Source organism: Piliocolobus tephrosceles, chromosome 8 (assembly GCF_002776525.5).
Source record: "Piliocolobus tephrosceles isolate RC106 chromosome 8, ASM277652v3, whole genome shotgun sequence".
NCBI classification, from domain to species: Eukaryota; Metazoa; Chordata; class Mammalia; order Primates; family Cercopithecidae; genus Piliocolobus; species Piliocolobus tephrosceles.
The window spans coordinates 117,004,818-117,021,277 of NC_045441.1; the positions used below are offsets into that span (position 1 = coordinate 117,004,818).

General features: G+C 41.1%; 1 protein-coding gene across 1 annotated transcript in view; it reads left to right on the forward strand.

The window, feature by feature from the left end:
- SND1 (staphylococcal nuclease and tudor domain containing 1) overlaps positions 1-16,460 on the forward strand; it is a 438,355-nt gene that overhangs the window by 28,568 nt on the left and 393,327 nt on the right. The window contains exons 2-4 of the mRNA XM_026454383.2: positions 1,994-2,143; positions 10,167-10,287; positions 14,268-14,346. Coding sequence (XP_026310168.1) covers positions 1,994-2,143; positions 10,167-10,287; positions 14,268-14,346 — 350 coding nt within the window. The remainder of the gene's footprint in view (positions 1-1,993; positions 2,144-10,166; positions 10,288-14,267; positions 14,347-16,460) is intronic.

Consider the following 16,460-nt stretch of genomic DNA (forward strand, 5'->3'; position numbering starts at 1 on the left):
AGCCTCTACTGTAGTATACCTATTCTTTCCTGGCTTTGTTTGGTTTGAGAGCTTATCTTTTGGAATGTCAGTTCCCTGGGATGATGCCTAGGACATGAATTCTCAGGATAGGGTGTTAGCACGGTTATGTGGCTAGAAGTTTTAGGGTGTAATTGCTGATAACAGGATTAGGAAGTAGTCTTTTTGTATGTGTGTGCCATGGTATATAACCAGGGATTAAAGTGACTTAGGCCAAAGTCTATGTGCTTAAGGTGTTGGAGACACTGAGACATTATCAGAATACTAATTTAATGTACAATTAAATATTATATATTGGAATGTACAATATTGTTTGATAGAATTTCCATAAAAAGGTAGTATGGATAAATGAATTGTGATATATTCGTACAAAATCCTTGGTCAGGGTAATGGTGGGGTTCGGGAGAAGGGCCTGAAGGTAGAGAGGGGCACATGGAATCCAAGGTTCTGGCAATGTGCAATATTTCAGTTCTTAACTTGGGTGGTGGTTGCTCAGATGTTTACTTTTCTTATTCTTTAATTTGTACATGTGAGTTTAAATTCATTTGTGTATTTATATCAATATTTAACACTTGAAAGCATTAGTTAAGGTGGAGAGGTGGGGAGCAATGCACTTTAAGTGAAAGGAGCAGCTTCCTTTCATTCTCCTTTTTCTCTTCCTTTGATTCAACTTCCTCACAAGGATTATTCCTTTACTGAGAACTCCATGGTCTTATCTGAACAGTGTTCTGTGTTGATAGAACACTCCAACCTTCTCACTACTAACCTTTCAGAAGCTATTTTTTATGAAGCGTGGAATTGAGAGTCTTTCAGATCTAGTGAAGCCAGGGCATGAGCCCCCACCTGTTTGTTGTATTATGAGTCTCTTCGCAAAGACAATTTGAATCACTTGGGTCATTTTTTCTTTATGCTTCTTCTTCCCTTCTTTCACTTGAAATCCTTTCTTCTTCTCCCCTGCAAATATTTTAAGGTTAATGCCGGTGAGTTTCAGAGCTCTTTTCACAGTTGCAAGTGGGTTCTATGCGTGGCATCTTTGATTAGAGCGATGAAAGGAGCCACTGACTGAACTTGGGAGCCTTAAGGTGCTTATTAGATTCTTATGTTTTAATCATGTAGGGCATGGGTTTTCTAGGTTACTTCTGTGTTTCTCTCTTGTACTGGCCACAAGGGAAACTCTAAGTATTACATCCACCTTAGCCTTGAGCATGCTCAGTTCCTCCCAAGGGTGTGTAGGGACTTCCTTCAGCTTCTCCTATTTTTTCTTTTTTTGTTTGAGACAGTTTTGCTTTTGTTGCCCAGACTGGAGTGCAATGGCGCGATCTTGGCTCACCGCAACTTCCGCCTCCCAGGTTCAAGTGATTCTCCTGCCTCAGCCTCCTAAGTAGCTGGAACTACAGGCATGCGCCACCACTCCCAGCTGATTTGGTAGTTTTAGTAGATATGGGGTTTATCCATGTTGGTCAGCCTGCTCTCAAACTCCCGACCTCGGGTGATCTGCCCGCCTCAGTCTCCCACAGTGCTGGGATTACAGGTGTAAGCCACTGTGCATGGCCCCAGCTTCCCCTTTTCTTAAGCCTTTCATTGTTTGCTTCAATCTGAGAATGGAAAGTGTTGATGGAGATATTAATTCCTTAATGATTGGGAAGAATGCAAGAGGTGGTACTTGCTAGGATGAAATTATAGAGGTCATTAATCTGCATGTCTCACATGCCTTTTTACCCTGGTCTGTTTATTCTATGACTTTTCTATTGTTGGATTTCTGGGTTGATCATTTCAGAATTTGGCCCAAGGCTTTATGTAGGTATTTCTCTTATAAAATTAAAAACAATTCTGTTCATTTAGTCATTCAGCAGATGACTTTGCATGCCTTTGAAGTGCAAGTGCTATTTGAAATGTTGGGGATACGGTGGTACACAACCTGCATTATGGTGATATGGCCTCTGGACCATTCGTTTTCTTTCTTCCCCTTCCTTAGGTTCTCTCAGGATGCGCCATCATTGTCCGAGGTCAACCGCGTGGTGGGCCTCCTCCTGAGCGGCAGATCAACCTTAGCAACATCCGTGCTGGAAATCTTGCCCGCCGGGCGGCCGCCACACAACCCGATGCAAAGGATACCCCTGATGAGGTAGGTGTTTCCTGAGGCCATCGTGAGCCTGTGGACTTAGGTAATAGCCCACTGTCTTCTGTGGCTGATGTCATTTTGATGTACTCTTTCTTTGTATTTTGAGTATTTTTATATCATAGAACTGCTGTTTCTGGATGTGCCCACAAGCAACGTGTATCTGTTGTTTGTATGTTTACTACCTTTAGTGACAGTCGAAGTCTTAGAGCTTTTTCTTGTACCTTTTGCCATAGACTTAGATTTGTCATGTTTTCACTACTACTTTTCTTAGAATAGGTTAGGAACATTTCCTGGGTAGCCTCAGGCATTTGAAATCACCATTGGTTATGGCAGAGCACTTTTATTAATTTATTTTTGAATTCTTTATTCATTTACATTGTTCAAAATGCAGAAGGATATATAGTGAAAAATCAAGTACCTCCCCTGAGACAGCTGATGTTTCTAGGGTCTTGTGTCTCCTTCCAGAGATAGTTAAAACCTATATGATCAGACGCTTTCATTTTCATAAATGGTAGCATGCTATAGATGCTAGGCCCATATTTTATTATTTTATTAAAGATTCTTTTTCTTTAAGGTTCAGAGGGTACATTTGCATGTTTGTTACATGGGTATATTGTGTAATGTTTGGGATTGGGCTTCTAGTATATCCATCACCAAAATATTGAACATTGTATCCAATAGATACTCTTAATTCTCACCCCCCTCACTCCTTCTCTTTTGGAGTCCTCAGTGTCTATTATTTCTATCTTTATGTACACGTATACCCATTGTTTAGTTCCCACTTATAAAAGTGAGAACATGTGATATTTGACTGTCTGCTTCTGAGTTGGTTCACTTAGGATACTGGCCTCTAGCTCCATCCCTGTTGCTGCAAAGGGCATGATTTCAGTCTTTTTATGGCTGCCCATACTTTATTACTGATCTGTTTTGTTTCACAACAGGGTCTCTGTTGCCTAGGCTGGAGTGCAGTGCTGTAATCATGGCTCACCGTAGTCTTAACTTTCCAGGCTCAAGTGATCCTCCCACCTCAGCCTCCTGGGAGTAGCTGGGACTCCAGGCGTGTGCTATCATACCTGGCTAATTTTTATTTTATTTTATTTTTTTAGTAGAAACGAGGTCTCACTAGTTTGCCCAGCCTTGAGTTCCTGAATTCAAGCAATCCTTCTGCCTTGACCTAAAGTACTAGGATTACAGGCTCGAGCCACTGCACCTGGCCTGTTACAGATTCTTAATCTGGGATCCATGCACCTCTGAAGGCATATACGAATCCCATGAAATTGCAAAATTTTGTGTAAACATGAATTGTTTTAGAGAGGGAGTTTTAAAAATCAGTTTCTTAAGGGAGCTTGTGGCTCAAAAGTAGTTAAGAACCATTGTTTTATGGTGATTTGAGAACCTTCTGTGCCTGTGTCCCATCATCTCCTCCATCCTTCCCCCACACCCCTCAGCCTCTAATGCCCGGCCCCCTTGCCTTCTTTGTGGTCTGCCTTTGACCCCTTAAGTTTCTGCTCTTCAGCAGCTGCTATGCGTACCAATTTGGCATTGTTTAGTCTTTTTGGCTTCTATACTTTGAAACATTGGTGCTTTGCTATCCTTTAGCAATGCTTTGGCTATCAGAAATGAAATTTCTGGGCTGGCCGTGGTGGCTCATACCTGTAATCCAAGCACTTTGGGAGGCTGACTGGGGAGGATTGCTTGAGCCCAGGAGTTCAAGACCAGTCCTGACAACTGACAACATAGCAAGACCCCATCTCAAAAAAAAAATTAGCCGGGCATAGTGATGCACATCTGTAGTCTCAGCTAATTGGAAGGTGGAGGTGAAAGGATCACTTGAACCTGGGAGTTCAAGTCTGCAATGCATCATGGTTGTGCCACTGCACTGCAGCCTGGGTGACAGTGTAAGACCCTGTCTCACAAAAAATTTAGAAAAAAAAAAAGGAGCAAAATTTCTGGATTCTAATTATTTGTCCTTTGCCCCAACTTGATGATGTTGGGCAGGTTGGTACCCCAGCTTTTGTGTGCTATTCCCTGCCAGGGAGGTAAAGAAGAAAAAGCAAGAGTTCATGTGGATCTTTTGTTAACATTTAAGGAAAGCATTCAGTTTTTAAAATTGTAATAAAGGGCATTTTGTTTTAATTAAGAAGTTAGTGAAGCAATGGTATAGATAATGGAGATAGAGAAAAACTCCCATAATTCTGCTACAAATAGCAATCAGACTAAATAGATTAAAATAAATTTAAGTAGATTAAAATCAGTTCTTTTTCATTGGTCCTCCATTAGGGACCGCAAATATTGAGAATATTAGTGTATACCTCAGGGTTGTTTAATGAGGATTAAACAAGATAACATGAAGTGCTTAGTGCATGCTTATAAAATACTTAATAAGTGTTAGTGTGGTAATCACTACTGCTGCTTGCTAATTTCTCTTACTATAGATACTCCTAGTACTATTAGATCAACCACTGAAGATTAAATGTGTTTCAGCGTTTTTCGCATTTTGGTCATTAACAAATGAGTGAACCAACATTTTGAATAGTTTATTTTCCTATTGTGTAACAGCTTGATTGCTTCCAAGTGAAGAGTATTGAACCCTTCTTGGAGCTGACCAAGTTCATTTGCCCAGAAGGAAGAAGTAGTGTAGCCTCTAAGAAAGAAGGGTTGGATTTTAATTTCCTGTTTTGTGGATGAGAATCTTGGGCAGAGAAACACAAGACCAGTTGGAACTTGTTCTAAAATATCATAACTGTGTCCGATGTTAACAGGACAGTGGAATCTTACCAGAACTATCCTAGGTGAAAGGATACTTTGTAATCTGATCCTAGCATTCTGTTATAGTTCCATATATTTATACAGTCTAGTGCTTTTTACCTCTCCCAGAGTAACTCAGTCTCACTGTTTCTCCTGGTAACTCTTCAAAGATCCCTGTGAGATGAAGTATTTGATAGCTGCAGATTTCATCTTTTCCTAGCCCATAGTCATCATTTCTCCTTCCTAATAATTCAGTGTCTCCTCACCCTGCTGTGATTTGGTTTTCCTCCTACTGTGCCCTCAAAGCTTCATCAACACAAGTTACCAGTAACGCCAACTGATTGAAAAACCTGATTTCCCTGCTCTCATTTTGACTCCCCCACTCCCCACCCCAATGCTGACATCTAGGCCTTTAACAAGGCCTAGAGATTGTGCCTCCTTAAAACCTCTCTTATCCATCCTTGACATTTGATTAATACTGCTATTCTTTGTTCATCTCTGATAGAGTGCTTGGATGTTGAAATAATAGTCTCTTTGCCCTCATTCTCCTTCCCTCTAATCCTTTTTCCATATGCTGTCAGATTTTTTTGAAACATGATTTTATTTTTTCCCAGACTCTTCAGTGGTTCCTCATATTCCAAGACACTTTAGTGATTCCTCATTACCTTTGTGACAAATCTAAATGCCTTAGCCTGGGTTACAAGCCCATTTGTGATTTGACTTTTAAACTACTCTTACTGAAACCCCTCTGGGATGCCAAGCCCCCACCATGCTGAAGAACTTAGGTCTTCTTCCAGGCTAGAGTCCTGCCTTCTGCCCTCTGCTCATGCTGCTCCTCCATCAGTAGTTCCTTCGCCACCTCTGTGGCTGATGAGCACCTGCTGTCTTTTAAGATTCAGCCACTTAAGAAATCACACCTGACACTTCCTTTCATCATCCCATCTTTGTGCTGTCATAGCATTCACAACATTTCATTGCATGTTTACAAGTTTATGTATCTTTCTCTACTGGATTGCAAGCTCTCCAAAGAAGAGAACCTTTCTCTCATCTCTGTCTTTGTGCCTAGTCGGTACCTGACACAGTACAGGTAAGCAGTGAATAAACATTTAAGTGAGTAATGAGGAAAAGAACCTGAGCATCTCCTTTTTGGGGGTTGAAAGATTGTGCAGTGTGGCACTACCCTTTCTCTCTGGCTTTCTATTTCTTTGGAGCATGTTTAGCTTTTTCACATTCAGGAATAATCAAGGAACTTATTGCTCATTTGCATCCCTTTGTATCACTGTCCCAAATATCTTCACGTGATTATTCTTTGCCTTCTGTCGTGAAATCGTCATTCAAAGAAACTCAGCTGTCTCCTAAGTCCCGTGGCAATGAAAGCAGCTCCACTGTATGCCCCCAGCCATCCCTCCCTTCCCTGTTCCAAGCTAATCCCCAGTGTTGCCTAGCTACTCCAGGCAGCCTAGATACTGCATTGATGGGCACCATGGGAATTATATATTTATTTCCCACAGATTTATTGAGCTCCTGCTGTGGGTAAAGTTGTTTATGGTTTCATGAGAAATATAGAAATGAATGTCACAACCTCTAAAGACCTTACTCATTTAACTAAACACCACCTATTCCACAAAACCTATTGAAATAAAAAAAAAAATAAGAAATACTATCTTTAAAAAATAATAAAAGTGTCTGGGCGCAGTGGCTCATGCCTGTAATGCCAGCACTTTGGGAGGCTGAGGTGGGCAGATCATGAGGTCAGGAGTTTGAGACCAGCCTGGCTAACATGGTGAAACATTGTCCCTACTAAAAATACAAAAAAAATTAGCTGGACGTGGTGGCCTGTGCCTGTAATCCCAGCTACTTGGGAGGCTGAGACAGGAGAATCGCTTGAACCCAGGAGGCAGAGGTTGCAGTGAGCCGATATTACACCACTGCACTCTAGCCTGGCAACAGAGTGAGACTCGTCTCAAAAATGAATAAATAAATAAGACAAAATAAAAAAAGGTAAAAAATAGAAAAGTAAATATTTTGCTATTTTTGTTTGTTTGTTTTTGAAATGGAGTCTCACTTTGTCTCCCAGGCTGGAGTGCAGTGGTACAATCTTGGCTCACTGCAACCTCCACCTCCCAGGTTCAAGCGATTCTCCTGTCTCAGCTTTCTGAGTAGATGGGATTACAGGTGTGTGCCAACATGCCTGGCTAATTTTTTTTTTTTTTTGTATTTTTAGTAGAGACGGGGTTTCACCATGTTGGCCAGGCTGATCTCGAACACCTGACCTCAGGTGACCTGCCTGTCTTGGCTTCCCAGAATGTTGGGATTACAGGCGTGAGCCTCCCAAAGTGCTGGGATTATAGGCCTGGCCATATTTTGCTATTATTATTAAAAAAAAAAAAAAAGAGAAATGTCACAATCCTGCATTCATTGGAGCTGTTGAGGACTGGGGTAGCTGGGGAAAGACGGCAGAGCAGGATTGTAAGTTACACATCCAGATGATACAGTGGGATGGTTGGAAGAGAAAGAGGGACAAAAAGTATTGAGTGTTGGGCCATGTACATAGTAACTAGTTAAGGTTTTACATCATGGGGTTTCATCTTGTCCTGGTAGTTTTAAGAGTCTGTCTGGTCAAAGAGAAGATTAGAATTAAAAGCTCAGTTTCATTGTGGTAGACATGACAGCCTTGCTTGGGTCTGGAAGTGCTGAACAGGCTGCCAGATTGCCTGCAGTTGGGCATTCTAAAGGAAAGAATAATTTTGAGTCTCAACTACTTAAAAGCCACTTGCTTCTTAGATAAGACTCTGGGGCATCATTTGAATAGACCATAGTTATTCTTCCTGTTAGACCATTCTGGCCCTTATTTGAGTAAATGCTTTGAGCAAATTTCCTTATACCTGACTTTTAGAGTTGTTCTGCAAGCTTCTGTTAGGATAGACTTCTCCGTCAGATAGCCCTCTGCCTGACTGTCCTTTGTGTGGACACATGGATAACACTGGCCTCACTTCCACAAGGGTTCTGTCCCAGAGCACTGTCTTGCCCTCGGGAGGAGTAATGTGATCAGTTGCTCTCCTGCATAGCTCTTGGAGTCTCTTGATTGCCTCTCTTCTTATCTAATATCTTGTCCAGTTATTGAATTTGCCCAACTCTGGACGGAACACAACTTGAGAAGGCTTATTTAGGAAAGGAAGATTGCAGAAACTAGGTTATTTTTTCTTACACGGTTAGGTATATGTCCTTTGCAAGACCTCCAGTGTGGTTTTCTCTTATTGACCAGTAACTAGCCAGCTGGAAAACATGAGGTACTAAGGGGAAGATGTTTCTTCAGCGAGCCTTAAAAGTTTTTTAGAAAAGTTCTACCCGGTTGGTAGAAGTTGGAGGTTTCCCTGCAGGGGCTAGATATTTTCCTGTGAACTGACCCTTTGTAAGTGAGTTTTCACCAAAGTCTTGGTCTCCTTTAGGAGCACTGGTCTTGTCAGAGCTTTTGCAAGTATTTAGGAAAGCTGTATGTTACTGAATTTTAAATATTAATAACAGTACTCAGGACTACATCTTAAACTTATCTATAGCTTGGTGTGTTTTTAGAGTAAGTTGATCCCTAAGGTAATAAAAATGTGGGAGGCTTTGTTCATTGGTTCAATGCTGTTTCTGTGATGTGGTTGATAATTGGGATCATTTGTCAGTCAGACTCTTTGGTGACTGGTATCTGATTTTATTTTTGGAGGTTGGGGCGGGGGTTAGAAATGAGACATAAAATCAAGGTGAACTCGATATCGTCATTGAGTGAATTGCTCCTTTGTTGGCTGGTGCTTTGAAGAGAGGGCGTGATGTGATCGAGTATCTGTTCATTTTTGCGTCTTTAAGAACTCTTACTCAGGATCAGTTCTCTAGAATCTCATGATTTATGTTATGTAACAGTACGGTTTTTATAAATACCAACCCAGCAGGTTGGTGGACCTGCCACCTTTTGATTGGTTTCTGGTTTCTTAGAAGTCATACGGAAATTTTTCTTCTAGAAAAGCTTGTTGGGTGACTTCATGGAATAATTAGCATGGACCAAAGAGGTTAGCAGAGGCTTCCTTTCGGGCCACCAGTTTACTGTTTTGCCTTTACTGTGTGTAGCATGAGTTCTGTGGTTTGAAGAGATTATAATAGACAATGTATGCTATTGTGTATCACTTTTCCCTTTTATATTTTGCATTTTTTTTTTTCAGCCTGTGAGCTCCTACTGATCATATGCTCCTTGAACACCTACCCCATCCCTCCCCATTTCGGTTCTAAGCGAACTTGGGACATTAAACCAGGTCCAGACTGTAAATTCAAGTGCCAGTGACCACTGTGCCAATGGCTTTGGAGGAGAATCTCTGTTTGTCTGAACCATCCCAGGAGTGATAAGATGGGGAGGGGCAAAACCACCCCTTTGTCTATTATCTTGAGATGACATGGAGACTCTGCTTCCATTGTGTGGATGTGTGGCTCAGTCCTCATGTCTGTGCATGGAACGGTTAGAGGAAGGAATCACCATTATCAAGGTGATCCTTTGTCAGGGGCTGTTACTGGTGTCCTCCCAAGGGTGTTGGGACCTGTAAAGGCTTCAGACTAGAGCAGAAGTAGAAGAGACATTTTGGGGGATATCTTCTTACTATTGCTGATCTTCGAAGAGGAGGGTGGCGATGATTTAAATAAGGCTCTTACTTGAGCAGGGGATTCACTCTGAAGTAAGAACACTCGAATCATGTCCCTCTTCCAACATGGCTTTAACTGGTTTCAGGCTAGTTTAATAGGCAGTGAAAGTGTTTTAGAAACTGGAAAGAGGCGGAGAAATGGAGGTGGCAGTTGTTATTTATGACTTCCCTCTGCCTAGGTAGGTTCCTGGAGCCTGGACTTCCCATTTGAAGGAGTGGGTTGATATATATACACGGCATTTAGAGCAGTGGCTGGCACATGGTATGTGCTATAAAAGCATTGGCAAATGTTATTCACAAAGTAAGCTATAACTCTGAACAGACAGTGATAGGGAAAAAGTCCTGCTGCCAGTGTCTGGAAAACTCTGAGGCCTGTTTTTAGTGCCTGTGCTAGTTAAACCGACTGCTGGACCCTCCTTTTTTATGAGCCCCCTCAGTGTGCGATCTGCATTGTGTGCATTTCATTTTTATATTCTCAAGGTCCAGTGCAGGGCCAGGACCATGGTAGGTACTCAGACATTTACTCAAAGAATGAAGTTGCTTGAATGCTGATTGGCATCTGAAAGTAGGCAGTTCTCATGTGACATATTTGTTTTGTCTTTCAGCCCTGGGCATTTCCAGCTCGAGAGTTCCTTCGAAAGAAGCTGATTGGGAAGGAAGTCTGTTTCACGATAGAAAATAAGACTCCCCAGGGGCGAGAATATGGCATGATCTACCTTGGAAAAGGTGAGCTGCAGGGAAAGGACTCATTTCTCTCAAGTCTAAAGTTCCTTTAAAGATCAGTTTTCTTGTGGTGGAAGGCCAATGTGGGTTCTGGTGGAGGAAGCTCTAGGACAGTTGGCTGAAGGCGTAAATGGAAATGCTTTGGGCCCTGAGCACTTGGAATATATAGGTACAGAGGCACACCCCCAGTGTTCCTGTTCCTTGTGTACCCCTTTTCCTGCTTTCCTGGCTTGGTTTAGGCGCATGTAGTATGGAGTTGCATTCTTCCTCGTGTTAAGGCCATTAGCTCATGGAACTTAATGGCTCTGTGCTTCTAGGTCAGAATGCTAATTGAATTCGTATAGATTTCCTTTTGCATCTTCTATTTCTTTTATCTATCTTGTGGCTTTTCTTCTTCTCTTGGGAACTCTTTCGGAAAGGAAGATTTGTTGAGGGCCTGTGGTTTTTTGCTGCCTACATGTTTTGTTATGGAATGGAAGGAACACAGATGTCGGAGTTGCATAGATGTAGGTTAGAATTCTGATTTCCTACCATGTGCCCTTACTTAACCCTTAACCTCTGTAAGCCCTTGTTTCTTCATTTGTAAGTTATCGGGAGAGTTGAAAGAGATAGTATAGGCCAGGTACAGTGGCTCACACCTGTAATCCCAGCACTTTGGGAGCAAGGCAGGAGGATCTCTTGAACACAGGAGTTCGAGACCGGCCTGGGGCAATGTGGTGAAACCCTGTTTCTATGGAAAAACTAGCTAGGCGTGGTGGTGCACGCCTGTAGTCCCAGCTACTCAGGAGGCTGAGGTGGGAGGATCACCTGAGTCTGGGAGGTCGAGTCTGTAGTGAGCCATGATCATGCCACTGCACTCTAGCCTGAGTGACTGAATGAGACCCTGGTCAAAAAACAAAAAAATAGACAGTATATGTAAGGCACCTCACTCTGGATATTTGTGTGTGTGCGTATTGCTTAGCTGGGCTGGATGGCTCATGGGATATTGGATGTTCTGGGTTTTTTGGATTAAGTAGTAATAGAATAAGATTGAGGAATGGAGTTGGAACAGAAATAGGACATTGAAAGAGGAATGTTCTCCAGAAAGCAGCCAGATGAACGTGAAGTTATGTTCATTGAACTATTTGTGGAGCAGAGTTTTTTTTAAGTTTCCTGTGATTCTTGATTAAAAACCTTTGAGATAGCTCATGTAACAGAGTTGATTTGGAAAATCTATTTGAGTTGGATAGTCAGTGCTAGCAATAATAAGCAGGGTAGAATGACAGTGCTAACAATATTCTGCTAAGACTGTTTTTAATGATAGAGGTCTTAGAAAAATGAGTTGGGAATGACCTTGGAGGCATCTTGTTCAATTTCCTACCTAGTAGAGAAACACTTCTTTTTAGCCTCCTGAAAAACGGCTACCTGCTTCTTGTTTGAATGAGAAATTCTAGAAACATAAGGCCTCTTTTCAAAAAGGGAAATAAGTAAATAAGTTTGCTTTTTACCCATAATTATTATAATATAGTAAGAAACAAAATGCTTAAAGATAATTATTGAGTGGTTACTGGGTAGAAGAAGTAAGAGGAAAAGAAGTGTATATGTTCAAAATGCAATTGTTCAAGGATTTCATTACCTAAAAAATTTCAATTCTCTAACAGCTGGTCAGTCTTCTGTTACCCCACAAGAGACCCTACTGGACCACAGATAATTGTGGGCACAGATATTTCTATAAGTAGACCACCCCTAAGAGTTCATTTTAATATCCTACCCCTAAGAGTTCATTTTAATGCCTTTGGTCTTCAACCAAAATGGCCAAATTGTTTAAGAGAAGCTGATTTTTAAAATTATCTGTAGAGTTGTTTTTTAAAAGTTTGCTGTTTAAACTGACTCACATTACAAACTGGATATAATTTAATTTAGTATGTTAACACATTAGTGTTTAGAATAAGAACTGGTACATAGTAGGTGATCAATAAATATGTCCTTAAATAATGATTGGAATTACCTATATCTTTCCATTTTAAAGATAAAGGAATGGTTTAATGTTTAATATTTTCACTAAGGTATTTTAACTAACTCTTAATGCCAATTCTATTATAATGAAAGAAAACAGTGACTTAGATAATTAGCATTTGTGTATTTATTCTATTGCTACCCAGTTTTTTTTATGATGGAAGAGAATGGTAAAATTTGAGACTTTGTGGTTAACCTAGAACTTACTAAAAAAAAGATGATTAGTCTTCTGACTTCTGAAGACAGTATAGTCACCCACCTGCTCTAAACACTGTCTCCAGATGTGACTTGGTCAAATTCAGAATTTGATAAGTAAGAAGCAAGAATGAGATCCTTGGCCTACAAATTCCTGTTTCACTTTCCTATCTGCCACATTTCGTTGCCTCCATTGAGGGTTCACCCCAGGGGAAGATACTTTTCTCCTTTTTGCAGGTGCATTCAGAACTCACTTTTTAGAATTGGGCATTTCAGAGTGGGCCATTTCAGCATGCTGTGTGCCAAGAAAATGTCTGGCTTATCGGGTGTGCTGTCGATAGGCTCCTGTTGTGGTCACTCACCTTGTTTGTACCAGGGCTTCATTCTTTCCATCCCCAGATCTCCTGGCACTTCACTGCTCAGTTTTCCCTTCATCATTGAGTCCTTCCTTTTGACTTTTCACTGTTTGGGATTCCTGTTGCTTGGAAGAACCAATATAAAATTTACTAATATGTCTTTGGCTGGCCTCAGCAGTAACCTCAATGGAAAGGTTCAGGTGATCCACACTCACCCTCGGAACCTGAACCTTCTTTGTATAAATTTCTCAGTTCAACTTTTCTTGGTAGGAAAAGAGCCTTAAGATTTGCCCCTGCAGAAATTTGGGCGTGATAATGGCAAGGCAATTAGGTTGGGCTTGGGGGCAGTGTATGTACCCGTTACTGCTTGCAGAAGTCGATGTGTAGTTTGCTGAATATAAATCTTACACAATTTTATTCTGTGCTGACATTACCTATCAGTTAGACTGCTGTGTTCCAGGTTATCTTGGAGCTTGTTCTCTGCCATATTAAAGATTTTTATGTGGTTATTCCCTCATAGATGTCTTCCTTTATGGTTTTGGCCGACAAGCAGAGATTTAAGAGAAAACACTGAGCGTGAAAGCTTTTTCAATAGCATCGAACTACAATTAATGTTTCAAGTGCCTGGGTAGAACCTAATCAGATTGGGTTTTGTGTTTAACTTCATTTTTCTTGCTAGGTCTGATGGCTGCTTTGTGAGAGATGAGAAATCTAGCCAGTGTTCTCTCAGTATCTCTGTGAGAGCAAGAGAAAGTCTTTGTCAAATGTTGTAGCTTGTCTTGGTGTCCTCTTGAAGCAGAGAATAGGACATCCCTGAGAGGAATTGGACCTTCTGGCATAATGTGTGATAGGCAGCCCTAAATGAATCCATCTGTCTGATTGTACACGGTGAAGGGATTAACTTTTTCTAATTCTTGCCATGCGCTTGGCACTGTGCTTGGTGATTTACACACATTACATTACTATTTAATTCTCACAAGAACCCATCAAGGCAAGTGCTCTCCCCACTTTAGAGATGAGTACATTAAGATGCTGGGAGAGCTTGTCGAAGCTATTAGGCAGCCAGATTTGTGTTCAGCTCCAGGCCTCTATTCCTCTAGTCACCACTTTATACTCTCTTGAGCTACCAGCTGCGTGTGTCTTGCTTTCTTGTCCGTCTCCCATGGTTCCTGAGATTGCCTTTGGCCTGAAAGATACACTGGAAAATTAAAAACAAAGTCCAGAGAAGAAGATTGATAGACCTTTGGGTCCTAGAGACTAGATATTATGGGAAAAGAGGTTTTCTGAAAAACCCAATGCTACATTGCTGCCTTGTCCATTTCTCTGGCAGCATTATTCTCCTTTAGGAGCTAAGTGTGAAAGTAGTCCTATTTGTGCTCTGTTGCTGTTGGAGGCAGGTTTGAATCTTGTTTTTAAATCCCCCCTTTTCCTCCTCAGATACCAATGGGGAAAACATTGCAGAATCACTGATTGCAGAGGGCTTAGCCACCCGGAGAGAAGGCATGAGAGCTAATAAGTAAGTATTCATTACTCCTCTGTCTCTCTGATTTACTTGAGATATCAAGGGAGGTTGGGTAGTCAGCTGTAAATTGGCTTTGCTGCATTTTTTTCATTCTTGCCCCCAGACATGGGTAACTGCAGGGGCTTTCACAGCTTCGAGGACATTCTTGCCCAGGTAGTATGGATTATTCTGAGCTAGGAAGTCACTCAGCATTCATTAATGGTGTTTGAAGTGTATGACTCTTTTAAACACAGCCTTTGAGATTAGGCAGTTCTATTCTTCATATTCATAAGAGTTAACAAGTCTTAGACCGTAGATACTCAGTTCCAGATTATTTATCTGTCTATCTAGCCAGTCCCAAATATTTATTGAGCACTTACTATGTGCCAGGCAGTTTTCTGGGTACTGAGAATATAGTGTGAACAGACTGCTTCTGCTGACATTTTAATGGGGAGACAAACAGTAAACAAGTAGATACACAATCAGTGCAAGGAGTAAGTATAGTCAAAATTAAGTGGGTGAATAAATAGAATACAAAGCAAAATCTGTTGTTTTGAATCTGGAGAAACTGACAAGGCCTCCCCTTGTTCTGAGAGTCAGGAAAAATTTATGTGTCTTCAAAGTCTTTCAAGTCCGTGTGGTTTATGTATCTGTAGTTGCTTAATAGGTAAAATGTATTTGTTTAGCCAATGTCAGTGTGAACCTGTTAGAAAGGGGTTGTGTGTATGTCAGGTTTATAGAACATATATCATGTTCAAGTTCTCTAGTGTTGGCTCTCAGTAGGATGGATTGCGGCTGGCTTTCATTAACGCTTCAGTCTCTGAAAAGTGCTACATCTGTAATTTGGAGGCTATAATAATGCTGTTTTATATCATTAAGTCCCTGCTGTCTTATATGACTGTCATAGCTATAGGAAAGGCTTTAGAGAAACATTTGCATGAGGTATACCAACGATGAGGATGAGCAAAGGCAAATATGCGCCTTTTGCATTCTTTCTGCCTTCACAGACATAAGGGCCAGGTCTTTCACCATAGACTTCTATGGTCCTTTCTGACTGTGAGGAGACATTTGCTGGACTCTGTAATTGGGGTGTGCCAGTGGGAATTTGTTGAATTAAGATACTTGTTTTGGTGGTGTTTTTGGATGTATGCCAAATATGTATCTTAAGGATAATTATTGGCTTGATTACCATTTCAGTATTTTTTGGGAATTCAGTTTGCAATTAGAATGAATAATAAAAAAGTCTTACAGCAGTATTGGACCATCTCAACAAATAAATCTCCCCTGGGAGTACCAGTCCTTTTTCCTCCAAAATTATTTTGACTTTAAGTCACTTTTTCCCAGTTTTGTGTTTGGTTCAATCTCTTACACTACATTTCTTCATCTAATTTTGACTGTGAATTTGGATCCCTAAGAGTGTGGTTGCCTTTTGGGGTAGGGAAGGGAAGAGAGGTGAAGACTTCTGGCTTAAGAAATTGGTAGGTCACCCTTGCTTAGGAATCCCTCTTGCTGAAGATGAGAAGAGATTCAGTTTATGCATACAGCCATTGATGGCACTGGGTGTCTGAGATTATGCAAAAGCCATGCAGTTCCATGCTTCCTTTAGCTCAGATATAACAGAGAAAGAGGAGCCATTTCTAGCCTTTTTTAAAAAACTTGATTTGGTTTGTCTACTGATATTTTGGCTGCTCTAGTACATAGTTTGGTTTCTTGCCTGATGAAGGAGGAGGCTTCCATTTTCAAGCTGCTTTTGTCTAGCTTGCCGTATTGAATGTGTAAGTAGTTTGGGGGTAACATTATCTGTGATAGCAGTGTTCATTCCACATTCCTCAGCCTTGTTCTGTAAACTGAGAGAGAGAAAGAGTGATTCTTAGTCGGCTTCTCTGCAGTACTGAGCTGTGCCTGGGATTCCGGTTCCTGAATCTGGGATGGTTAAATGAAGCTCTGAGCCACTAACTTGTTCTCTTCTCACTGGTGATGGTGGCAGTACTGAGAGTGTGTTCTTTAGATCGTCTCATTAAGTGCTCTTACTATTTAACCTTTTGTTTGAAGGGACAAGTCTGGAATCTAGAAATTGCAATCATGGTGATTTTCTGGTTATATCTTAAGCCATGGATCTGAAACAGACC